Consider the following 25,902-nt stretch of genomic DNA (forward strand, 5'->3'; position numbering starts at 1 on the left):
AGTGCTGGGCTGAGTTTGAGGGCAGGGCCAAGACACCAGTGGTCTGCTTTGTCCTGCAGACATCAACCTCATGCAGTGTTCTTGAGTAGGTCTGTGAAGCAAAGTGATTGCAAAGCTTGTGCAAAGTGAATCATGACCCTTAACCAAGGCACATTCTCCATACAGAATGTTTTAGTGTGGTGGGGGCAGAGTTTGCATTTTGTAGGCTGTGGGAAATGATCCTTGCAGCTGAGGAAGCCATTGTCCCAGATGAGGATGAAAAGCAGAAGAGTATGATACGATACAGGGAGGGAAATTAATAACAGGCCCTTTGCTACATAGTCATTCTTCCTCTTCCTTTTCTAAGATAACTGCTAGCCTTGAGAATTTGGGACCCAGGGAGGGAAGGGGCCCTTGACAGGGTTGCTCCCTGCACCACTGGGTAAACCTGCTTAGGATTAGCTTGGAGTTTTGTGGGGCCAGAGCCAATTCAGCTTCTGGGCTCATCCACCAGTTTCCTATCCCCCTAATGCTTGGGGTGGCAGCTTTGGGTTTCAGCCCATTGGAGATTTGATGTCCAAAGCATCTGGATCTGGGTTCTTAATAGGTTAAGGAGGATGGCAGTGTTCTAGGCAGAAAGCGGGGCTAAGAGGACTTGACCTGAATCCAGTGTTCCTCCAAAAAGTATCTGCAAGCCACTAGTGATCAAGGAGATTCTAGAAGCAGTTGAGGATAGGGCTTATTCAAGATATGGAGCAATTTGAGGTTATGTCAACAAGTCTTCAAATTGGATGTTGAATAGATTTCTAGCTAGAGCACCGTGAATTTGTCTGTGCAGAAGTACTTAGTATTTTTGTTGTTGTTGGACCATAGAGCACTTTGAGAAGCTAATGAGAGCTGCAGACCCTGCCCTCAGAAACATGACCTCATAATTTTGCCGATAGTTTCCAGGGGCTCACAGACCCAACCCGTGCCCCAAAGCCCACCCATGGACTCCAGGTTGAGAACCCTGGGGATAGAGTTTGGGTGGGTTTTTCTCACCCAATGGTGATGTATACTGGCCAGAATGGGCAAATTGATACAGGATATAGATGAGTGGTTGCCTAAGGCTGGAGAGAACGAGGAACTGGGGATGGCTTAATGAGTCCAGGGTTTCCATTTGGGGTGAGGAAAGAACTTTTGGAACTAGATAGTGATGATCCTTACACATGTTTGTGACTGTACTAAAAACAGTTGAATTACAAACATTACAAATATATGATATATCTCAATAAATTATGTCAACAAAGCTGTTGTTAAAAAATTATTAAATGAAGTGATATGTGTAGATGTTTAGAACAGTGCCTGGCAGATAGTTAAGTGCTCAGGAAGTGCTGGTGGCTGCTATTGATATTGTTAGTATCACAAATAGGAAAGATGTGGTCCCCACCCTCCTGAGCTTAAGTCTCACTGGCAGACAGGCACCACCCTTTCCTATATAAAATGAAGAGTTTACAGGGCCCACTGACAGATGCAGAGAGCAGAGAATAAAGTTACAGGGTCAGGAGCCTCGAAGCAGCCCTTGGCAACTGCCTGTAATGATTTAGTAAATGTCCATTTGTCTGGAAAGCAAATATCTTGGCTCTTTCTTTTCTTACGTTCCATCTTCCTGTGGAAGAAACCATTGATTAGCAAAACTAAAATCAGGGGTCAGTTCAAAACAGCCCCTTTCAGGGTATGGCCAAGAATCAGAATAGTCTCTGGAGTATATACAGAAGTAGGAATATGATGTTAAGTGTGTGAAACTTATACAATGTTATAAACCAATGTGACCTAAAAGAAAAGAAAGTTATTTTTTAAAAAGAAACAACATAGTCTCCTGTTTCCTACACCACCTACCCCAAGGCCTTGAGACTCCTGAAGGACCTCTGAATCATCAGAAAATTCTCCTTCAGTCTGGTGCTGGTGGTCTCCTCATCATTTGGAAAGTTCTTTAGAAAACCCTTCAACACTCTGTTGACCAGAACATTCATTTTACATGGTCTCCTCACCATCCCAACTTCTTGCCTAAGTCGAAGTGTGCCCATGCAGAACATGCAGACAGGAATCCCGTCTAGATGTTCTGTTCTGCTTGTTTTTGCCTTATCTTAGGAAGTAAAGGTTAATGATCTGTACTTGAAAGAGCCAGCTAAAAATGATATACAGAAATAAATAGGACATGTTCAAATTGATGTGCATTGAACTTTATTCCCCATGACCTGAAGGAGTTGTTTTCTGACTATACCTGAAGGGCACACTTGAAGCAGCTGGTGCCCGTCTTCTTTCCTCCCCATGTCTTTCTTTCTCCTAACACTTTGGTTTGTAGGAACTTGCAGCAAGTGAAGGGAGAAACTGAACTTGAATTCCCAGCTCAGCCCTCCACTGGGTAAGAAGCAGGAGGAGTTGATGGGATAGCAGGATTCCCTGGACTTTGACGGGGATTGGTGACTTTGTGGAGTCCCCCTGCCAACCCCTGCTTGAAGATGCTCCGTCAGTAAGATATCTGCCATCCCCTTAGCTGGAGCTGGGTCATGATAACCTTCTAGAAGGTGGTGTGCAGTTCTGCTTAAGGGGAAAACCACTCTGCCTTTCTTCCTCGCATCATTGTTAAAATGGTTTGCTTATTCCACACTCCCTGGACACTGCAATACTGAAAGTCCCTCTCTTGCCCTATTTCTTGCTGGATGGCGTGGAGAGATCTCAGAGCTTGTGAGAATATGTGACTGCTAGGCTCAGAGTATCCTGACAGTGCATAAGCACGACCATTGTGACTGTCCCAGGCACCAGGCAGTAGGTATGAGTGGAGCCAAGCATAGTCAGTGGAGACACAAGCCCAGAAGGAAGAAGAGGAGAGGAATGAGAACGGAGGTGAAGAGACCTGCCCTGGGTGCTAGGACCCCTGGGTCTTGGTCCCAGCTTGGCCATTTTCTCACCACAGGCACACACCAGCTAACTTGCAGGCTGGCCTGGTTCCTGGTGGCCCCTGAGGCAAGTGGACACCTTGGGCTGTGTTGCCCTGGACAAATGATTTAACCTCTTACCCTGGAGGCTCAGTTTCCTCATCTCTTCACTAAGGGTGATTATTAGCTTTTCCTTGCAGGGTTGTTAAGAATAACAGATCGAATGGTAGAGAGAGTGTTTGGAAAAGGTGAGAGGGCCACAAAGTGTAAGGGGGCATTGTTGAAAATGCCTGAGCCTTTTCAGTGTCTTTCCTAAGTACGGGGAGATTAGAATGGCTCCTGTGGCAGACTTTTCTTGCCTTAGTGGAATCTTTTTTCTAGTATTAATTTATACATGAAAATAGATAATTTTTCTTGAATTGGCCCATGGGAGAATTATTTTCAGTTGTTGATGTCGATACTATTCACAGTGAAGTTATTTGAACAATGTAGTCACCCAACTTGCAGAAGAGGCATTTTTGTTTTCTGTCGGTCTCTCTGTTGCTGTTCAGATAGAGTATGGGGCCTGACTTTGCACCTTTTCAAATAACTTTGGGTGTTTATTTGGCTTGTGAATGCGGACTCTGTGGACCTGTTTAAAATGGTGGGATATGGATGTCTATGGGGATTAGCTAGGGCACTGGATTGGGTCCAAAAAGCCTCTGTAGCCCACTGTGGAAGGCAGAGGACTGCCCCTTCCCCCAGCCCATGCCTGGGCAGCTCATGTCCATGTTTCAGAATCAGGGCACAGGGCTCAACATTAAGAGAACATTCTTAAGATGGGAAGCTGACCTTGGACCTGATACTATCTACCTCTCCGCAGTGCCGGAAGCCACCTAGTGACCCCCAGGAACCCACCAAGAAAAGCCCCAGGGGGGCTCCAGATTCAGGAAAAGAGCACAATGGAGTCAGGGTAAAGCACAAGCACCGGAAGCCAACAAAGCCGGAGTCCCAGTCTCCAGGAAAACGAGCCGACGGCCATGAGGAAGGTAGGCCCTGCGCGTGTCCTGGCCCTCTCTCTGGGCTGCAGGGTGATCCCTATGGCAGATTGGGGCGGGGAGGAGGGCCTCTGACACTGACCAGGAAAGTGGGGCTTGCTCACTCGAGGAGAGAGAGATCATTAACACCTCTGAAAGTGGAAGGAGAAGAGAGACAGGAGCAGGGCTGCTCACCCTGGTTGCTGGAGTAAGGCACACTCTGAAGTGGTGCTTTTCAGACACACAAGAGTCAGTCCAACCCCTGAGTAGCCAGCCTATTAGCCTGTGGTGGGTCTAGGCTCAGAGAAGAAACGGCTTTAATGAGGATTGAGGCCGAAGGGGGATTATTTACACTGTTTCTCTACCTTTGGTATATTTGGAAACTCCCATTATAAAGGTTAAAAAATTAACCAGATAGCATGGCTAGAGAAATCCTAAACCCTTATTATTTAGGGACATACAGGATGTTTGGGGCAGGGAGGTGTGTACGTAATGCATGCGCTATGCCAGTGATAGTGCCTTGGCACCCTCTGCAGAGAGAAGCCCGCGTAGTCCCGCCCATAGTAGCCTGTGTTCACAGCCTTCCTGTCTGAGATGGCCTGCCCCTTTATAGTCTCTTCTTATATAGCAGCTTTCTGCCATCCGCCGCGTCCTGCTCCCATCTTCCTGCCTTGCTCAGTCCCCTAAGATCCGTTCTCTGGGACCTATTCTAGCTCAGTTAGAATTTCGTGGTGGTGCAGCAGCCTCACAGCTGTCCAGGCAGCCAGGCCTTCCACTCTGTGGTGTGCCAGCCCATTGATGCCATACACTGCCTTTTTTGGTGTCAGCCAAAATGACCCAACCCTCAGTTTTCAAAAACCACCAGGAAAAGCTTCTTTTCTAAAAGAGATACTTAAATGGTGGCAGCATGTGTGTGTGCTCAGTCGTGTCCAGCTCTTTGCAACCCCATGGACTATAGCCCACCAGGCTTCTCTGTCCATGGGATTCTTCAGGCAAGAATACTGAGTGGGTTGCCGTGTCCTTCTCCAGGGGATCTTCCCGACCCAGGGATCGAACCCACATCTCCTCTATTGGCAGGTGGATTCTTTACCACTGAGCCACCAGGGAAGCCCTGATAGCAGCATAGGGGAGCTAATAAATGTAATGCAGGCAAAACACAAACCCTCCCTTGAGCTTCCCATCTGAGCCTTTCAGGGCAAGGGTGGGGGGCTTTCCTGTGCTGAGCCTCTGATTGTGATATTTCTGCCTTCTGCCCTGAAACCGCACACCACTCCAGGTTCCTTAGAGAAGAAAGCAAAGAGCAGTTTCCGTGACTTCATCCCCGTGGTCCTCAGCACCCGGACGCGCAGTCAGTCTGGTGAGTGAGTCTGAGGCTGAGGCCCATCTTGGTACTTCTCCGCAGAGAGGTAGAAATCTGGTGGAGCCATTTTGCCATTGGCCTAAGTGGAGAGGTGGGAATTTCATTCATTGTGCCAAGATGCCCAGCTCCCTGCAGAGACAAGAGAGCCTAGGGTAGGAGCTGGGTCATTGCCCATGATTTTAGGATGATTTGCTTAGCTTTTCAGAACAGGGATTTGACACCTCTTATTGGCAGCCAGTGGTGGAAAGAGGAAAAGCCTGTGCCACTCAGGAAAACTGGTTCTACTCCAGGCTTTGGCATCTCTTGATTATTGGGGCCAGTTACTGGCACAGACATTTTAATCTTTGGGCCTCTCTCCTCTTGCCCCATTTGACAAGCATCATCAAAATCGGAAACAGTTATTGAGTCATCAGGGCCAGCAGAATCACACTTGGTCCCCTGAATTTGTACTAGTCAACCCCCAGTGTCTAAGAAAGGATGGCTCTTGCCAGGCACTCTTCTTGTCTGCTAGCCTCCAAGTTGGTACTCAGCGCTAGAAATGGTTGCCCCGGCTCACCCAGATATCCAGGCAAAGTGAGTGGAATGGAGAAGCAGGGCACAGTGTATACTCAGTTATCTGACATTCTGTTAACGAGCACCTCAGCACATGGAGAGCACTGTGGTAATTGGGGTTCATAATGACAGCCTGGAGGCCTTGACAAATCCTGAAGTGTCCTCTGAATCATCAAAGAGCCATTACGTTACAGCCATTGCCATTTTAGTGTTAAACACAGCATAGTGTATTTGATTCTTTAGAAATTGGTGATCCCTGGGTGATCTCTATGGTGATTCGTATTAACCAGAATATTAGATTGACTAGAACACTGCGTTCCCTGGCTGGTCTGTATAATGGAAAGTTTGCTGGACATTTGCTGTCTTTAAGTGGTCTGACTGAGGGACTTGAAGCTTTGGTCCAGTGCCACTCTGTTTGCCTTGAACCATTTCTTCTCTTTTGGCTGCTCCATGTGGTTCCCCAACCAGGGGTTGAACCAAGGCCCTCAGCAGTGAGAGCTTGGAGTCCTAACCACTGGACCACCCGGGAATTCCTTCGAACTATTTCTCTTCTGCTGACCTCAGTTGGGTTTGGGGATTGCCGAGTTAATAGCTGGGTCTTAAGAGAAAACTGATGGTGTCTCAGAGCCACTTCCAAGGACGATGTCAGATCTCCTGGTCCGCTGAGCTGGGCCAGCTTAGGACTGTGCTTGTTGTCAGCAGAGTTGAGGGTAGGAGTGGGGAGGAAAATGGCCTCTTGGCCAGTGGCAGAAGAGGGCAGGAAAGGTCCCATCATCCTGGGGCGGTGGTGAGAGGAGAGGAAGTGCCTGCCCAGCGGTGAGCGCAGCTGCAGCGGGGTGGGGAGTGGAGCTGAGCTGGGGAGAAAGCTCCACCCCTGGACTCGTGGCCGCTCAATAGAAGGTGGGGTCAATGTAAGGGAAGAGGGCCTGGCTCTGGAGCATTTGGGCGGGCCTAAGCCAGGCTGTGACAGGAAAGGGGCTCCTTGCTTCACTTTTCCTGAGAGCCTTCGGAGACAACTCGACTTGCGCAGGGTGGATCTGTCAGCAAGTTTGGGGGTCACATAGTGAGCTGGGGTGGGGTGCCATGTCAGTCTGCCCTCCCTTACCCTCTACTAAACCCCGTGGCCCTCTCCTGCCCCTCACACAACTCTTGGCACCTCGTAAGCACTAAGAGTTTGTGGAATGAATGAAAGTGGCAGGGCAGCACAGATGAGGAAGGGTGTGTGGTTTGGATACTCAACAGTTGTGTAATTATTGGACTGTGTAAAGCGCTTTGGAGTGAATTATCTCAATTGAGCCTTAGAACAGTCCTGTGAGGTCAGTCAGTAAGGCTCAGAACAGTATTCTCAATTTATAGACAAGGAGACAGAAGTGAAGGAACTTTCCCAGAGCATACAGCCAATAACTGGCAGAGCCTGAACTCGAACCCAGACCTGCTAGCTCCTGATCCAGGGCACTTGCTTCGACACCATACTCTTAGTCCTTTGAAGGGATGCGTGACCGTCCTCTGTACATCCCACCCGCAGGAAGCATCTGTAGCTCCTTTGCTGGTATGGCAGACAGTGACATGGGATGCCAGGAAGTCTTCCCCACAGAGGAGGAAGAGGAAGTGACTCCCACCCCGGCCAAGCGTCGAAAGGTGAGAAAGACCCAGCGGGACACCCAGTATCGCAGCCACCATGCCCAAGATAAGACCCTGCTGAGCCAGGGCCGCAGGCACCTATGGCGAGCCCGGGAGATGCCCTGGAGAACAGAGGCTGCCCGGCAAATGTGGGACACCAATGAGGAGGAGGAGGAAGACGAGGAGGAGGGCCTGGTGAAGAGGAAGAAACGGAGACGGCAGAAGAGCCGAAAATACCAGACTGGGGAGTACCTGACGGAGCAGGAGGAAGAGCAGCGGCGGAAAGGGAGAGCAGGTAAGGCTGGCTGGGGGCTGCTGCCCCAGGCAGCTGCTGTCACCCGTCCCCAAGCCACGGTGACTCCAGCTTCTGGGGACCCTCAGGCATCGTGGGTACTCCCACCCCTGCCTTCTCTCCACCTGCCAAAGGCCTCTGCACCCAGAGAAACCTGGTGCTATGATCCCCAGCTGCCAGAGGGGGTCACTCAACTGCAGTCCCAAGGTCTTGGCTTGGGGTTGAGATTGAATGAGTTCCCACTGACCTGCAGATGAGCTGAGGACATGTATGCCCAAGCCCTCCAGTTGTGTGTGTGTGTGTGTGTGTGTGTGTGTATAAATCTGAACATGTGGGCATGGCCACAGTGATGTCCTTGGTTACCAGGCAGTTCTCTGGTTGGCTTGAGGGAGTCGGGTCTCGTGGGAGGTTGGGTTTTCTCTCCTAAAATCCTAAGTTCGAGAAGAAAGAGGGCATTGGCTGCCTTTCCTGGGATGCCTCCAGCCCCTAAAGTTAAAAAGAAGTACAGTGGTTTCCTCAACCCAATGTAAGAAGTTCAAATAGAGGCAGGCACAACTTGGCTTTCTTGATTAAAGCCACAAAGGTTATTGAGGCAGAGTGAAGCTTTGACATGACCCAAGGTGGCATCATTTTTGTTGCACCTGAGCTGGAAAAGTGGGGAGCCCGAGGAGAACACCAGGCTCTCTTTGGCCACATCAGATGCTATGATACGCAATCACGGAGGCACAGACTGTCACCAAGGCTGATACCAGTTTGTTCTGTTAAGTGCTCTTCAGGCCCATTCCTGTAGTGGATTTCTAGATGAGCAAAAAGCACATCTCTGGGTTCAGTTAAAACACTTCTGTCTTTCACTCTGTTTCTCTGACCTCTGCCCTTGAAGCAACAATTGATTGTCTCCTATAATGTATTCATCCTGAGCTGCTAGTAAATATCTGCAATCTCATTATTAGTGAAAACTGAACAACCATGTTGGCGTGGGTAGTATATTCTGGGTTTGCTATAATGCCAAGAAGGCTAACCCTCATCTCTGGCCCTGTTTAAGTAGAGGTGTATATTATATCTATCCCCACACTTAAGAGAGTAATTGAGCCAGTTTTTGTCATCCGTGTGAGAGTGGGGATGACTTTCCCATTTTTCTGCCAGAGCCAGGATGGATTGGTCAGGAGTGAGTTGTCAAGCAGTTGGCCTCAGCCACTTGTGTTAGGATAAAGAGGAGCTTTTATATCACCACTTCCCTGGGGCTCAGACGGTAAAAGCATCTGCCTACAATGTGGGAGACCCAGGTTCGATCCCTCTGTTGGGAAGATCCCCTGGAGAAGGAAATGGCAACCTACTCCAGTACTCTTGCCTGGAAAATCCCATGGACAGAGAAGCCTGGTAGGCTACAATCCATGGGGTCGCAAAGAGTTGGACATGACTCAGCAACTTCACTTTACTTTTGTATCACCACAGCACTCTTGACAGCTTCAACATAACTACCTCCAGGAGCATGGGAGTGCCACTTGGCAAGGCATCCTGCTGATTGTGGGGTCACCTCCAGTGTTTGGAAACCAGATCATTCTCCCTCTGTGTGTGTGTCTACAGGTTTTGAGTTGAGTCTGTTGGCTTTGGCCTATGATCTTCTCCAGATCTGATGCGAACTCTTCTTGAAGGAATTGCCTGGCAAACATCTCTCTTCTCCAGAAGCTCCAATTCCTCCTATTACTACCCTCTTTCAGGTTGACATCAGAGAGTCAGGCAGAGACCAAACTAGACAAGACAACTCCTGTGTGAGCCTCATGATCTTTCTTTTCATCCTGGGCTTGGGTCTCTCCTTGATTTGCAGAGGGGATGAGAAGAACCATTGCCACTCACATACCTGCTACCTTCGCTCTCAGTTCCCTTCGGTGCTACCATGAGGGTGCTCCACCAGTGTCACATAAACTCCAGAGCCTACCCTGCCCTGAGTACATGGGGAAGGGGCTGCTGCTTTTCCTGCGGCATTGAATGCTGTAATATGGCTTCCCCATGTTTCCTGAGGTCTTCACAAGACTTGCTTCTATTCCTTCCTCTTTTGCCTCAGCCCAAACTGGTTACATTAAAAGGCCTGGTTGATAATGTGCTGGCTTGAAGTGCCATTAGAAGCCATCCAGCACAGCAGTTCTTTTTTCTTAATTTATTTTAATTGGAGGGTAATTACTTTACAATATTGTAGTGGTTTTGCCATACATTGTCATGAATCAGCCATGGGTGTACATGTGTCCCCCATCCTGAACCCCACTCCCACCTCCCTCCCTATCCCATCCCTCAGGGTCATCTCAGTGCACCAGCCCTGAGCACCCTGTCTCATGCATCAAACCTGGACTGGTGATCTGTTTCACATATGATAATATACATGTTTCAATGCTATTCTCTCAAGTCATCCCACCCTTGCCTTCTCTCAGAGTCAAAAAGTCTGTTCTTTACATCTGTGTCTCTTTTGCTGTCTTGCATATAGGATCATCATTACCATCTTTCTAAATTCCATATATATGGGTTAATATACTGTATTGGTATTTTTCTTTCTGACTTACTTCGCTCTGTATAGTAGGCTCCAGTTTCATCCACCTCATTAGAACTGATTCAAATGCATTCTTTTTAATAGCTGAGTAATATTTCACTGTGTATATATACCACAGCTTTCTTATTCATTCGTCTGCTGATGGACATCTAGGTTGTTTCCATGTCCTGGCTATTGTAAACAGCAGCACAGCAGTTCTTAGGCAGAGGTGGGGACCCACTGGTGGACTACGGAGAGTTAGGAGAATGGGGGGCTGTGACAGCTGGCCTTTTGAGAGCTGTGCGTAACCTGTGGAGAATTCCTCATGCTGTGATGGTGGCTCCTCCATCTAGATCTGCCCTTGGCAATGTCACACGTAAGAGAAGCCAAGGTCAAGGGAGGCGGGTTGAGAACTCTTAGATCTTGTACAACCCCCTCATTTCACAACTTGGAGAAACTGAGGCTGCAGTTACTTCAGAGACGTAGTCATCTTTCACTGTTCACTAGGCATGGTGGCCAGTCCTGGCAGGGAGATAAAGACTACATGGGCATGGTCCTGCCTAAAAGCTTACAGTTAAATAACACAGTAATGATGCCTTACACTTTATAAAAGGGTGGTGTGGATTCTATCCTCCTCATTTTACAGACGTGGAAACTAGGCTCCGGGAGATTATGACCTGCCCTCAGCAACCACACAGCTAGTGGCCATGCCATGTAACAGTCATGTTAAGAGATAAGGATCAACTCAATCTGTCCCGCCCAACCCCATAGGGCTTAGGACTGACCCTGCTGGATGAAGCTCATGGTAATGGAGTTCCCAGCAGGCCTTTTGGAAATTGGAATGTGCTCTGTTCAGCGAGCTATGACTAGAATTAGAGATGTTGCTCAGTGTGTCCCAGTGACTTGATTTCCAGCTATGAAGGGCAGCAGGTTTCTGTGACTGCCCCTCTGTTAAGTTGGCCCGTGGCAGCTTCTGGTTTCAGGGAGTTTCTGTGCCACTTTGATCTTTGAGTGCCTGGAGAGAGACCAGCAGGGCAGACAGGCGGGTAGGGCTAAGGCTGTGAGGGATGCCTTCTCCCGTTTACTCGCCCCTAGTATACTACATGCTTCACTGCAGGAGAGCTGCTAGCTTTGCTTCATATTGGAGTGGAGAAAGAGACAAAGGGGCGAAATGCTGGGAAAGTTCTGATTTCCTTTTAAATAGACCCTCATCTTTGGGACAGCCAGATGGGCTGCCCCCTGCTAGCAAGGCTGGGAGTTGTCTTCTGCTTGGAGGGGAGGGACATTGATGTAGAAGCACAGTGTCTGTTCGAGAAGCATCTAGTGGAATAGGCATCCCCGCACGAGATACTGGTAGGGAATAGTTACACAACTTTGTCCTGAGATTCTAATCCCCAAAGTCCTCTGATTCAGTTTAGAGGAAGGCGTTGCTTTTCTGTGTGCCATTTCCCTGACATCCATTCTTTCCTGCAGATTTAAAGGCCCGTAAGCAGAAGACTTCCTCCCAGAGCCCAGAGCACCGCCTCCGGAACAGGAACCTTCTCTTGCCCAACAAAGCCCAGGGGATCTCAGATTCACCAAATGGTTTCCTCCCAAATAACCTTGAGGAGCCAGCCTGCCTTGAAAATTCAGAAAAGCCATCAGGAAAACGAAAGTGCAAGACCAAGCACATGGTGACGGTCTCAGAAGATGCAAAGGTATGTTATCAGCCAGGGAAGTTGGGGCTGGAGACTGGGCTAGGGTGGCATGTTTCCCATAAGCTCCTTGAGGAACAGTCTTCTGAGTGAGTGAGTAAGTGCATGAACAGAAAAAGTAAAAGTGTGAGTCTCTCAGTCATGTCCAACTCTTTGCGACCCCATGGACTATAGCCCACCAGGCTCCTCTGTCCATGGGATTCTCCAGACAAGAGTACTGGAGTGGGTTGCCATGCCCTCCTCCAGAGGATCTTCCTGACCCAGAGATTGAACCCAGGTCTCCCACATTGCAGGCGGATCCTTTAATGTCTGCGCCACCAGGGAAGCCCGAGTGAGTGCATAGGGCGATTGAATTAACTCATATTTATTATAGTGTTTTAAACTGATTCTAGAAGGGTTGGGCTGTAGATTTGAAGAATGGAACTGAAGTCAGAGCTAATAATAAGCATCTACAAACTGTAGAGTTTGGCCCAGGATGAATTTGCCTCAACAATCCTTGGATCTCCTTAGAGTTAGGGAAGAGTTAGAGAATATGGCAGAATGTTAGCCTGAATAGCTTGTTAACATCCAATCAAGAAGCTTTTGTCTGGGCTTAACTCACTGGAAACCAATCAGGAAGTTTTCTGAGTCAATCAAGGTAGAAAACAATTTGTAGAAGCAAGGATGTTGATTTCCAGACAAAGGTTGCCTGAGGGTGGGGCTGAAGGAATTCCACTTGGACTGGTCATGCTGTACTTTCCCAACCCCACTCCTCAGTTTCTGTGCTTCTCATGAGTGCCTACCAATCCATAGCCAAGCAAGGGCACTAGAACCCCTGTTTAAAACTGATGTCTCTTTGGGTTCTCATGTTCATGGCATTGGTGTTCAGTTCCATACTATACAATTGAAAAAAAGAAAATCACACAATCGTCATCCTGGAGGTGCAAGGATGTTTGAGAGATGCGAGGCGCATGTTCAAATGTATGCCTGTAATATGTGTTTGTCTTGACAACCAAAAATCAAAAGGTCGTATTGGGCTGGTTTAGGTGGTTGTGACTCTAATGGCTCTTTCTAGCTCTAGAGCAGGGTCTATGAGTGGCACTGGCAAAAGGTAGGAGACCCAAGTGCTCAAGTCCCCCGTCCTTGTTCTGGAATCTGATTTCAGCGCAAACAAAGTGCTCAAGCCTATTTCTTCATCTTTAAAAAAAAGGAGATGATACTTCCAGACCTTTCCATCCCACAAGGGTGCTTAGGGGAACAAAGGAGGCAATGGATGCGAAAGGCTTTGATAATGGTCAAGTGCTGTCTCTGAGTTTGGTGTAAACCCTTGAGCTTCAGACCAAGGCAAGAATGAGGGGACAGAGACACAGGAAGGCCAGGTAGCAGGGCCAGCTCCTGGAGACTCCGGAGGGGCCAAGGCAGGAATCGGGGCATCTGCTCTGGGCCAGGTGCTCTGCTCACACGATCACTCAGTTCCCACAGCAGCTGTCAGAGGTGGGCCCTCTTGTCCTCATTTTATGGTGAGGAAACCAAGGTTTGGGGAGGTTCAGGGACTTGCTCGAGGTTACTCAGTGGTCTGAGTGACAGACCTGGGGCATGAGGCAGGCCTGGCTGCCCCTGGGGCACCTCCACCCCCTACCCTTTCCATATGCCTCCACCCTGTGAATGGGTGGCTTCTGTCTGCATTCAGGTGACACTGGGGTAGGGTGAGGCTGGGCAGGGAGATGCTGCCACCCAGAGCAGCTCTGGTGAAAGGTGGACGTCCTCATCCCCCGCTCTTTCCCACTCACGTGACTCCATCCCACACAAAGGTGACAAGCCACCTGACACTCAGCAGCACATGCTGATGCTTCTGTCTGGTAGTTCTGCCAGGCAGTGTGTCCACTGAAATGTTCTCCCAGAGAGGTTTTGTGCCTTCCCAGGGCCTCCCTTTCTCCCTCCCGCCTTTCTTTCTTTCCCAGTCACTGCCACCTGCTCCAATTGCCCCCATGGCACAGTGCTTTGTAGTGAGAAGCAAGGCGGGGGAGGGCGGGGACGTGCCTGCAACACTGAAGCTGGCGCATCAGCCAAAGGCTTCTTCCCACAGGGGCTCCAAGCCAGGGGGGCAGGGCAGGGGGGGTCTTGCTCCTCCCTCTCTCTGGCAGCCTCCGTTTTCTCTGCCAGCTCTGGCCCCTTGATGGGAATCACCCTTTGGCTCCTCACTTGGCTTAGCAACAACCTGGGCATTTTACCCAGCATCCTCCAGTATTGCCATTGTACACCTCTGTCCTCCTGGCAAAAAAGCCACATTCTACCCTCATAGCCAGGGCCTTCCTGCTAGCTGGTATACCTCTCTGCCCTTTTGGATGTGGATAGAGAGCAGCTCTTTTCTTGCAATTTACCAGAGGAAACAAATGCCCTGGGTCAATGTCTTTTCCCTGGTGCCATTTCTTTCCCAGCTTCGTGTCTTTCTAGGCAACTCTTTTGGCTGCCCAGGGCTCTATGTATAGCTGGCTTGAATCAAGTCAACAAATGTTTGTTGCAGTGACATGCCCAACCCCAAATTAATTGCTGTAAGGAACAAAAGAGATGACGACAATATGAACCCTAACCCCAGGGAGCTTAAAATGTAGCAGGGGAGGCCAGACTTGCCCATGAAACAACAGAAGGAAGTTGACAGTCAGACATAAGGCGTTGGATTATGTGATTCAGACTAGGTGTTCTGGGTGTGTAGAAAAAGGGCAGTGGGGACTACAGTGTTGTAGACAACAGGATTTAAGGGAGCCCTTGATGCTCTCGGGGATTTGGGTAAGTAGGATGTATTCATTATCTGTTGTGCTCAGTTGCTCAGTCGTGTCCGACTCTTTGCCACCCTATGGACTGTAGCCCACCAGGCTCCTCTATACATGGGATTTTTCCAGGCAAGAATACTGGAGTGGGTAGCCAGGGGAGATCTCCAGAGGATCTTTCCGACCCAGGGATCAAACGTGGGTCTCGTGCATTGGAAGGCAGATTCTTTACCAGTGACCCACCTGGGAAGCCCTCCCTAGTTATCTATTGCACTTCACAACAAACTACCCTAAGATTTAGCAGTTTAACCCAACAATAAGCATGTATTATTTCATAGTTTCCGGGGTCAGGAATTCAAGAGCAGCTTTGCTGTGTCTGACTTGGGGTCTCCCATGCATGAGGTTGCCGTCATGGTGTCAGCCAGGGCTCCATTCATGCAAAGACTCGACTGGGGCTAGAGGAGCTTCTTGAGTGGCTCCCTCACATAGGTGGCAAGTCGAGGCTTGCTGTTGGTGGGGGACCTCCTTTGCTTGTCCCTTGGGCCTCTTAAGGGATGCTTGACTATCCTCATGACCTGGCAGCTGGCTTCCTCCTGAATGAGTGATTCAAAAGAGAGCAAAGCAGAAGCCACATTATCTTTTAGGCCGTGGCCTTGGAGGTCACACACCATCATCTCTGCCTTCTCCTGTGCAGAACAGACTACACAAGAGCATGAATATCAGGAGGTGGGGATCAATACAGTCATCTTAGAGTCTGATGGAGGCATTCTTGTCCTCTGACCCCCCGGTGATTCATGTTCTTCCACGTGCAAGTCACACCCTCCTCTGCCATGGCTCCCCCAAAGTCTTGTCCACTTACGGCATTAACTCCAAGTTTAGAATCTCATCATCAAACTTAGGTCCAGGTGAACATGAAGCACCTTGGGTCTGGTTCCTTGAGTACAGCTCCTCAAACATAGTTCCTCTCTGTCTGAAGTTCCTTCCTCTCATCTGAAAGAGACAAATAACCTGCCCCTATGGACTCAGTAAACCATGGTGTGCCAGACACGAGAACCTGTTCTGGACATTCCAGTTCAAAATGGGAGAAGAAAGGAGACAAGCACGGGTCATTCATGAGGAAAGGACTGTAATGTTTCGTGAGCACCCACTGTGTGCATTGTTCTGTTGCTGCTCTAGCTCATTATCTCAAAGGCCCTGTTGGGGAGAAAGTGAGGCTCTGAGAAGTTGGGTCTTGCCCCAGGTCTTGCAGCTAGTAGCTGGCAGAGGCAGGATTCAAAAGCTGGTCTGTTCGATTCGAGAGCCTGAGCACTTTCTACCAGCCCAGGTGAGCATGAGTGTGATCCAGGGGGACAGTGTGCTAGGAGGTAGGGAAAGCCTGGTGAGGGTTGGATGTTGCGGGAAGGTTTTTGCAACAGAGTGACGGCTTCCACAGCTGTGCCTCTTCCATCACAGCGAGCTGTCTCCACCTCTCTTCACCCTGAGAATTTGCTTCTGCTTATTTATCGAGGTGACTAGTTAAAAACTTCAACACATGGGGATCAAGGCAGGTAAAGAAGGCATGCAGAGTGTGTGAGAGAAGCTGGCATATCCCCTCGAGCTCTGTGAGCAATCCCTTCATTGTTGCTTGGTTTTCGGGGTTGAGGACTTGAGCCATTCTGCATCTGCTCTCTGGGTAGAAATGCGGAGGTGAGTTGTGCTGATCTGTGTCTCTGCTTTCCAGAGCAAAGGGCGTTGGAGCCAGCAGAAGACACGCCCTCCCAAATCTCCCACCCCAGCAAAGCCCACAGAACCATGCACACCCTCTAAGTCCCGAAGTGCTGGCCCAGAGGAGGCCTCCGAGTCACCCACAGCCCGGCAGATTCCCCCAGAGGCTCGTCGTCTCATAGTGAACAAAAATGCCGGCGAGACCCTCCTACAGCGGGCGGCCCGCCTTGGGTATAAGGTAAGGAACACCCCCTCATTTCCACAGGATATTGTTGCCCCAGCATCTGTGTATAACCTTCTCCCCCTTGGCTCTTCTGTGGCCTGGCCAGGCCTTTGTTTGGGGCCTAAGTGCAGGATGGCCCCCTCCTACTGTGTATATGGCCTATGGGGCTGCCTCATCACGACGTGCTGTGTGGGCTTGCAAACCCGATTGGATGTCAACTGAGGATGAATAACATTGAAATGGTAAGACAATATCATCCGGTACCTTCATAGGCCAGAGATGGGATTTGGGGGTTTTTATGTCATCTTGAATTTCCCTGTGCCATGGCTCCCCACTCAGAGAGGAATGGGGGTGATCATCGCTCACTCTTTATATCTCCCTCCAGCTTCCCCTCCTTTTGGCCTCCAGTAGTGGAGGGGTCGAGTACATTGGAGGGGCAGAGTTGCGCTCACCCCCACCTTATGCTGCTTCCCTATGGACTGGAAAGGAAGCTGGTGTTTGTTGAGCACCTCTTTGGTCATGTTAAGAGCTCTCGTTGCCTCATATCCTTTCATCTTCACTGTAAGCCTATGGAGGTAGGTTTGATTAACCCTGTTTTACAGGTGAGAAAATCAGGGGTTAGCCATGTTAAGTGATGTGTCCACAGTCACTCAAGCGCTATGTATATGTGAGTCTGAATTCACACCAGCGTCTTTCTGATTCCTAAAGGGTAGGGGCAGAAGCCAGATTCATTCAATGACATTGCTGGACATTTTTGTTGATATGAGCGTATTTTGTGGATATGAGCTCCTTGACCATGTGCCTTTGCCAGCCACACCAGTTATTTCCCCAGGATTTGCTCTGAAGTGTGGAAATGCTGGGCTATAGAGTAGGTCTTCCTTTTTTTTTTTTTTTTCTTTTCTTTTAAGGCTTCCAGTACCCATAACTGACTCATTTAAAGACAGCTGTACTCCCAGCCAGGTGGGTTGGCATAAGAGAGCCACCTTGACACTGTCTCACTGGCAAGCCACCTATCTGTCTTGAGCACCTAGTGTGGGGGCCTGGATAGCTGCCAAGGGAGATCTAAAGAAAAAATGATGACCAACCCTTGCCCTTTAAGTGAGTTTCTTTTACCTGGGGCCAAAGCAGGTAGCAGGAGACCATAGGTAAACCAATCAGGACAGGGCAAGGGCAGGTTGGACAGCCTGTGACAGGAGGAAGGGAAGGAGGAGGTGTCTGAGGCCAGGACAAAGAGGTGATATCTGCAGTGGTGGGAAGGGTCGGGGCTTCGTGACCCCCTGGGTAGAGACAGTGTGAAGTTCCATGTCCAGAAGGCAGCACCCCCACGCAGGCACACAGGCTCTAGCCAGCCAGCCGGTGTGCTAGCTGTCAGTCAGGACGGCTGAGTCCCATCTCACCGGGACCTGGAGGAGCTGACGAGAGGCTGCTGGTAGCTGCTGTCAGCCTCTTTCCCTCAGAAGAGGGACTGCCTCTCCCTTCTGCCTCAGCTTATCTACCACAGCTAGCTAGGCTGCTTCTCAGCCTGGAGTCCCACTTATCGTCCTGTCATCTCAGCCCAGGGACACTGATCATTACTATGGATGACTGACCACCCTGGATGATGCTCAGAACAGTCTTCATTTCAGGGGAGGGCTGGAACTGACTGCCCTGGGATACACATCCAGGGATGCTACTTACACCAGTTCTTTCTTCCTTGTTCTCAAATAACTGCCAGAGGTGGTGTTTGCCAGCACAAGTCTCATTTCTCTGGTCTGGGGCCGTCTCACAAAGCCCCGGATGAGGGAACCGGCAGTCAGACCGTGGAGGCCTGAGGGTGTGAGCTCTGGGTGAGCAGGTGAGCCTCTCTGAGGGGCTTACACCCACAGCCCACACCGTGATCAGTGTTGTCAGCCATTAGAAATGTCTCCGCTCTGCTGAGGACACTGCCCAAAGCTGGCATCTCAGGACTGATTTAGTTGACAGTAGATTCTGAGATCTGCCCATCAGTCCCTGGACTAAAGAGCATGTTCTGAGACTCTTCGGACACGTGGAGAGCTTCAAACCTAACCCAGGTGACTGAAAGAGTTTGGCCTCTCTTTGCTCACGGCGCCCTCCCTATCCCCACAGGACGTTGTCCTCTACTGCCTCCAGAAAGACAGTGAAGATGTGAATCACCGCGACAATGCAGGCTACACGGCCCTGCATGAGGCTTGCTCCCGGGGCTGGACTGACATCCTGAACATCCTGCTGGAGCACGGGGCCAATGTGAACTGTAGTGCACAGGATGGCACCAGGCAAGAAGGCTGCCCTCCCGTCTCCCCCACCCCTCTCCCCTGCTCAGCCCCTCCCTCAAGAGAATCCACCCCACTTCAGGCCAGGCTGGATGAGTCCTTGGTTGGCCAGTCCACGTTGCCCACTGATGGGAGGCTGGGGTTCTCTGGGGATCATCCCTGGCACTGTCTTCAGGCAGAATCTCAGGCTTTAGGAATCGGAAGGCTGATCTTGAGGTAACATCCCAGATTTGATTCTTGAGTTGATCTCTATATACTTAAAAAAGGGACACCTGCCATGTCTTAAAGAAACCGCACCCATTCTCCTGTGCTGTATGCGAGGGCCTGCTTCCTGGGCGAAACTGACCCCTGAGCTGCATACCAAGTGGTGGTGGGGTGCTTGGATCAGAGGCTGTGGGCTCTGCTGGGCTACCTGCTGGGTGTGCAAAGCAGCTCTGGGGCAGTCATCTGGGTTTTCCAGTCATATCCCCCTGAATCTTCTCTAAGTTTATCCTCAGTTAGGGGCCTATTCTCCCCTGAGCTCCAGAACAACCAGCAGAGCGCCATTGGGGAACGTAAGAGAGAGAACTGGGAGGGAGGAGAAAGAGGCAGGGAAATATGGAGGGCAGTGCAGGCCAGCAGTGGCTCCCTGCCCTCTTCCCCATGTTACGCTGGGCTCCTCTCACTTGCTTTCCCTGCCAAGGTGGCCTGAGGCCTAGACACCCCAGTTCCCACTTGGGCCCTGCTGCTCTCACCTGTGTCACCTTGCAGGCCAGTTCACGATGCAGTGGTCAATGACAACCTGGAGACCATCTGGCTTTTGCTGTCCTATGGGGCTGACCCCACGCTGGCTACCTACTCAGGACAGACAGCCATGAAGCTGGCCAGCAGTGACACCATGAAGCGCTTTCTCAGTGGTGAGTATGACCCAGACTCAAAAACTCATTACCGGGGCTCTGACCCTGAGTTCCCGAGATACCCTTCATCTCACTCATTTCAAGCAGCTCCTACAAGGGGCATTGGCTCTCCTCACATGTTCCTTTTTGGCAACTCAGAAATCTCTATGAACTTTGAAAAGTCAGCAGGCAGCTTCCTCTTGTCCCCATACTGCGAGTGTCATTGCATGCATCTTCTTCAGGGCCCTGGTTGCCCTTGGGGACCCCTTTTCCCACTCCGTGTGTGAGGTAGGCCCCTCTGTGGGACAGTGGCCCCACTAGAAGTTTGAGTTTGGGGCAAAATGTGTGGACTTGTGCTTTGAATGGTCTGCTGGTTGCAAAGAGGTGACACTTAACAGTTTGCTTTTGTTTTTGCACTTGCACTTTATCTCTGTTGGTGATCAAAGTTCAACCCTTGGGACCCCTCCACAAGCTTTATTCCTTACACCCTGTGGTAACTGTGATGTTCCCTGTGCATCCTCCTATTCTTTGCTCTTCCTCCCTCACTTGCCCCCTCTGGAAAAGTAGTGTTAAGGCCCATGGCAAGCACCACAAACGAACTTGCATTTGTTTTCTCATTAGTGGATGACAGGTGTTTGTCTGCAGTTAGATAGCTCTACGGAGTTGGGCAGTGGGAGGAGGGAAGTCTGGCTTGGGCATGCTCAGTGGAAATCTCCTCAGACTTGACCTCTGAATAAAGGAACCCCACCTCCTGTGTGATATTACAGCTTGGCTGTTGCTCCAGCAGTGACTTCTTCAGCCTGCCTAAGTGCAGTTGGGTGGATGGAGCAGCTGGAGGTTGTGTCACTGATCCTCTTCAGAGGCTTCGATGTTGATGATAGAGCCCCTCTTATGCTGGAAGCTGGCAGGACCAAGGGTTTGCCCAAGGCTGTTTCCTCTCTCCAAGACTGTGGCCTCAGTTCGTACCCCGCCCGCCCCCCCCCATCAGGTACAGTCCTAGGCTCCCAAGCATAAGCTCATTTGTTTATGGAATACAGGTTAACCAGGCAGCTGATGATGGAGGAGGAAACAAAGTAGTAGCCTGAGCCGAAGGTCCCCGTGGAAGGAGGACTAGGTGGGAAGGGCCTTCTAGGTATTGAAGGAAGGGGAGTGATGGGACGCTGTGAGGGAGGCCCTGACCTCTGCCTGGCTGCCCCCATCCAGTCCACAGCCAGGCTTCCGCCCCACAGCCGGACTCAGCCTCTCGGCTGAGGCAGGAGGACTGCCTCCTTCCTCCACCGGCTCTGGGGCCCAGGCCTGTCTGTGAGGGCAGAGCCACGTGGGACACTCCTTCAGGCATTTGCTCTGGGCTAGCGAGGACTCTTGTTCAGATTAGCTGGACCATCACTGGGCTGCGTGCAGCTCGGAGCAGGCCACCCTCTGTGGCTTCTTCCCACACACCGCTCTGCACTCTCCTCCACACGAACGTGTGTTGTCTGCACTCCACTCACTTCCCAGGGAAAGCTGGCACGCAGGAACACCCAGAGCATCTCAACATGACAAAAGCGCCTCATGAAGCAGTCCTCTGACCAGCAGGTCTCATCCAGAGGCTTCTTTGGGCTGGAGACCACTCTCCTGAGGGCTGTCTCTAACCTCCGTGGTCACAAAGTCTTTTCTTCGTGGACTCCTTCTCCAAAATCCCCAAAGAGTTTGAATGTTGAAACCATTTGAAGTAGTTAAAAAATGAGAAGTAAACACAGTTTTCTCTTTTCTCATGTCTGTTAGCTAATCCCAACTACTGGAAAGCCTTTGATGCCTCCTTAAACTAACTCGAGTTCTAGTCTGTGCTGTGGACACAAGAGAAGACTTTCCTGAATTCTGGCATTTCCTCGCCTCTCCAGGCTGAACACCTTCATTCAATTCTTGACATTGTTTCTCAACTTTATGGGCATGGAGCTATAACTTCATAATGGGGGCCAGGAGCTGAAAGGAGTGTTAAAACTGGGGGCCACCTCTTTTCCATGCAAATACTGAGTGCCAGTTAAAGGCAGAGCTCTGACTGGCCATTAGGGAAAGTGCTCAAGCTGGTTAGGACCTTGGCAGCCAGGGAAGCAGGCACTGGCAGCAGTCAGTAGGCTCCGGGAGGAGGGACTTGAGCTAAAAGGCTGTTTTGAGGGGATAAGAGGTTAACACTTAGGGTTTTTAAGGTTGAGGAAAACTCACCTAACAGAACCATTTTGAAGTGAACAATTCAGTGGCTTTTCCTACATTCACAATGTTGAGTAACCATCACCAGGAGCTTTTTCAATTCCTCCAATGGAGTGTCTCTCTTGTTTCGTATCAGCTCCCTACCTCTCCCCTGCCCCGAATCTCAGGAAATGACTGGGTAGAGTGGCTGCTGGAAGCGCCATGAGGTTGAAGGTTGGGGAGGCGGTTCCCTCCTCTGGCCTACCTCCCTAACTGCTACACCTCGACACACCAGTGTGGACTTCTGGATTTCTTTTTACCTTGCCTGTCTGGCTGAGGTAGTTAAAAAGCTCTTTGCTGTTCATCCCCAAGCATTTGCCTGACCAAATTCCCCACAGATTCATTGTCTTCTTCCTTCCCTAGTGGGGATCCCACGGGGCAGCAGATGAAGGCAAATCCCTGTAGGGTGTCAAGGGCGGAAATGGTGCCAGCATCAGGGTTGTGCCTCATGTAGAGCATCCCTCGTTTTGTGCAAGTTTCCTCTCCTGGAAAACTCGAGGAATCAAATCCTCATTTAAATACACAGAGGAGTGGCATCCTGTAGTGAATTCTTTCGTAAAGCAGAAGATGCTGGTGATTCGTGTGGGTTGACAATGTGGATATTCCTCCATTGCCTTTGCTTAGCATGAGGCCCACGTCTCCTGAGACCCTGAAGGGTATAGTGCAGCTTCTTCATGTGTTCATTCACCCATGTGTCTATAGAGCACCTGTTAAGTTTCAGGTACAGTTCTGGGTACTAGAGGTCAGACAGTGAACCCTTTGTCTCTCATCCTTGTCCTTGGAGAACCAAGCCATCCAAACCTTCCAAGAGGCCTTTGGAAGAGCTCCTTCTTGGGCCAGATTACAGGCAGGCATGTGGCTGATTTCCCTTTGACCCTTTGAAGAAAAGAATAATATGCAGCCTAACCGAGGGAAAACAGACTGGTTTTTCGTCCTCTGTCGGAAAGAATGTGGGAGCTGGGGGGAGTTGTTGCAGTTTGGGTTGGGGCATTGGAGGAACTCTCAGGACTGCTTTTCCTTCCACCAATGAAAGGGTTAGTAGTTTACCACTTGAGGTCACTGAATCACAGGTTTTTGTTTTTCCTGCCAGAGACCTTGGCCATATGACCCCCTGTCGATAAGTGTTTGTTTTTTGTTTTCTCCCCTTTCATGTCCCTCAGCTGGTGACTTGGTTGTAGGAGATGGGCAGGGGTACAATGGGACCCTAGGAAATACAGAAACTTCTATTGCCAGGGCCACCACTCACATTGAATACTTAAAAATATTTTTTTAATCAAGGCAAAATTCATGTAAGATAAAATTAACCATTTAAAAGTGAACAGTTCAGTGGCATTTAGTGTGTTCACCATGTTGGACAACTACTACCTCTGTCTAGCTCCAAAACATTTTCATCCCCCTGAAATGAAACCCCCAGAGAAGGCGATGGCACCCCACTCCAGTACTCTTGCCTGGAAAATCCCATGGGCGGAGGAGCCTGGTGGGCTGCAGCCCATGGGGTTGCTAAGAGTCGGACACGACTGAGTGACTTCACTTTCACTTTTCACATTCATGCATTGGAGAAGGAAATGGCAACCCACTCCAGTGTTCTTGCCTGGAGAATCCCAGGGACGGGGGAGCCTGGTTTGCTGCCGTCTATGGGGTCGCACAGAGTCGGACATGACTGAAGGGGCTTAGCAGTTAGCAAATGAAACCCCATACCCATTGAGCAGTTGTTTTCCACCCCCAACCCCAGCCCCTGGCAACTACATGTCTACTTTGTCTCTTTGGATTTGCCCATTCTGCACATTTTGTATAAAAGTGAGTCACACAATATGAGGCCTTTTGAGGCTCACTTTCTCCATGTAGCATCATATTTTCAAGGTCTGTCCACATAGTGGCATCTTTTTAATGATGAATACTATCCCCTCTCTGGATAGATCACATTTTCTTTTATCCGTTCATCAGTTGAGGGACATTTGGGTTGTGTCCACCTTTTGGCAACTGTGCCTAGTGCTGCTGTGAGCACATGTGAACAAATATTTGAATACAAGTTTTCAATTCTTTGGGGTATATACCTAGAAGCAGGATTGCTGGGCTGAGGGTACTGTTTGAAGGCAAGGATAAGAGAAAAGAACTCAGAGTTACAGGAAGGACAAGGGAAAATCAAGGAAAAGGACTCCCTCTTCATCCTGACTGTACATGGAGACATGTGGAAACGCGCCTCGAAGCTGCCCTGTCAAGCAGACTGCGACGGCTCCTTTTGTGCACCACTTGTGGGCCAGTTCTGACTCTGGCATCTTTGTCTGTGCCAGTTGACTTCGGGCTATCTCAAAAGGCACATTCACCTGCAAATGTGAGGAGAATTAGATGAGTTTCTGGGGGCCTCCAAAGGCAGGTCCGAGAGAGGAGCCCTGGGAGTATGGTGAGCGAGGGCTGCTCTGCTGGAGTCCTCTGGTGACTGCAGTCACTTGAATGCTTATGTGCCAGCCCGCAGGCTAAACAAGCCCTTGACTTTCTAGTCTCGCCTTGTAGTAGTTTCTCCCCGCTCTTACTTCCCCCATGGTGTTTATTATGCTCTTACTGTGCCAGGCACCTGTGCTTTGGAACTGGGGAGACAGTGATGAGCAGGACAGACGTAGTCCCTGACTTTGGGGAACTTACAATCTCAGTCCTTTGTCTCCAGAACACCTACTGCAGGGCGAGGCACCAAATATAGTCACCTACTTGACAGATGCCTTTGGAAGAAATTACTTCCAACTCCCAAATGGCACAGGGTACAGAAGAGGAGATAAGCTGGCATCTGGGACCTCAAGAGTTTTTCATGGAATACTCAAAAGATCTCATATATGTGATGAAAGATTTTCTACTCTGGCTCCTCAGCGATTACTTTGAAGCTTCTCTCTGACTGTCTTTTCCTCTCAGAAGAAACTCCTCATCTCCTAGGGGGTTGCCAAAAAACAAACTTCTTTCAGTAGCTCACAACAGCTGATGGGCACTTTTGCTGATAGAATGTGTGACCCAAAGGGAAGGTATCCTGGAATGTGGTGGTGCCTTCTATCCAGGGACTTAGCTCTGCTCCTTTAAGAGTAGCTACCAACTTCCTCCTGGGCTTTGCTTTTCAGGGGACACCTCACCCAACCTGTGCCCTTTGGACTCTCTCCTGTCCTATTGCTCAGGTGTCACTTGAGGGCAGGTGGCAACCATACACAGCTAAATCAACTTGCCAACTGTACTGTGTGGCACATTGGCAACCACTGGGCCATGTGCCCACAGATGATACAGTTGAATTTGTCATGGAAACCTGCTTTTTGTCCACATGGAGCCAAGAGGTGAAACAATTCATCTAGATGCTTAGCTAGGAAACAGGGAGGCTAAGAGGTAGCCTCATGTCAGTTCTCAGATTGTGTAAGCAAAAGGTTGTTTGAAATGGTTTTTTAGGGAGAGGGAATTCAGCAGTCCAGTGGTTAGAACTTGGAGCTTAACCCAACTTAGGCCAGGGTCTGGGTTCAGTCCCTGATTGGGGAGCTAAGATCCTGTAAGCCACGAACCCCCCAAAAAGAAAAAGCGCTAAGTCCTAACCCCTTGGTCTCCTTGTTTCCTAGTTTCATCCATGTTGTAGGTAACATGTCTCAGTACTTCATTTCTCCTAATGGCTAATTACTATCCCATTGTGTTAATCTTCATTTTGTTTCTCACTTCATCAGTTGAATGACATTTGAGTTGTTTCCACTTTTTGGAGATTGTGAATAGAGCTACTCTGGAACATTCATGTACAAGTTTTTGTTTCAATACCTGTTGTTAATTCTTTGGGTATTGCTGTGGAAGCAATAGGTTTTCATGAGGATAAACTTGGTCATCCCCCCCACCATTCCATGTTTTCAAGGACGAGACAGAAGGAATTATGCTTCCTTTATTTTCCTTTGAATTGG

The 25,902-nt window shown here is 49.7% G+C and overlaps 1 protein-coding gene across 8 annotated transcripts in view; it reads left to right on the top strand.

Annotated features, from left to right (window-relative positions):
- The window catches only part of BCORL1 (BCL6 corepressor like 1), a 60,863-nt gene that overhangs the window by 27,543 nt on the left and 7,418 nt on the right, over positions 1–25,902 (top strand). For 5 of the 8 annotated variants that reach the window (XM_027963619.3, XM_027963620.2, XM_027963621.2 and 2 more), the window contains 7 exons: positions 3,760–3,925; positions 5,190–5,270; positions 7,351–7,740; positions 11,729–11,952; positions 16,417–16,638; positions 18,730–18,896; positions 19,644–19,789. In XM_027963619.3, the coding sequence (XP_027819420.1) occupies positions 3,760–3,925; positions 5,190–5,270; positions 7,351–7,740; positions 11,729–11,952; positions 16,417–16,638; positions 18,730–18,896; positions 19,644–19,789 (1,396 nt within the window). Of the gene's footprint in view, positions 1–3,759; positions 3,926–5,189; positions 5,271–7,350; positions 7,741–11,728; positions 11,953–16,416; positions 16,866–17,008; positions 17,199–18,729; positions 18,897–19,643; positions 19,790–25,902 lie in introns of those variants that run through there. The other 3 variants (XR_009598803.1, XM_027963623.3, XM_060407743.1) reach the window with 3 other exon arrangements.

The sequence above is a fragment of the Ovis aries genome, chromosome X (assembly GCF_016772045.2).
Source record: "Ovis aries strain OAR_USU_Benz2616 breed Rambouillet chromosome X, ARS-UI_Ramb_v3.0, whole genome shotgun sequence".
Lineage (NCBI taxonomy): Eukaryota > Metazoa > Chordata > Mammalia > Artiodactyla > Bovidae > Ovis > Ovis aries.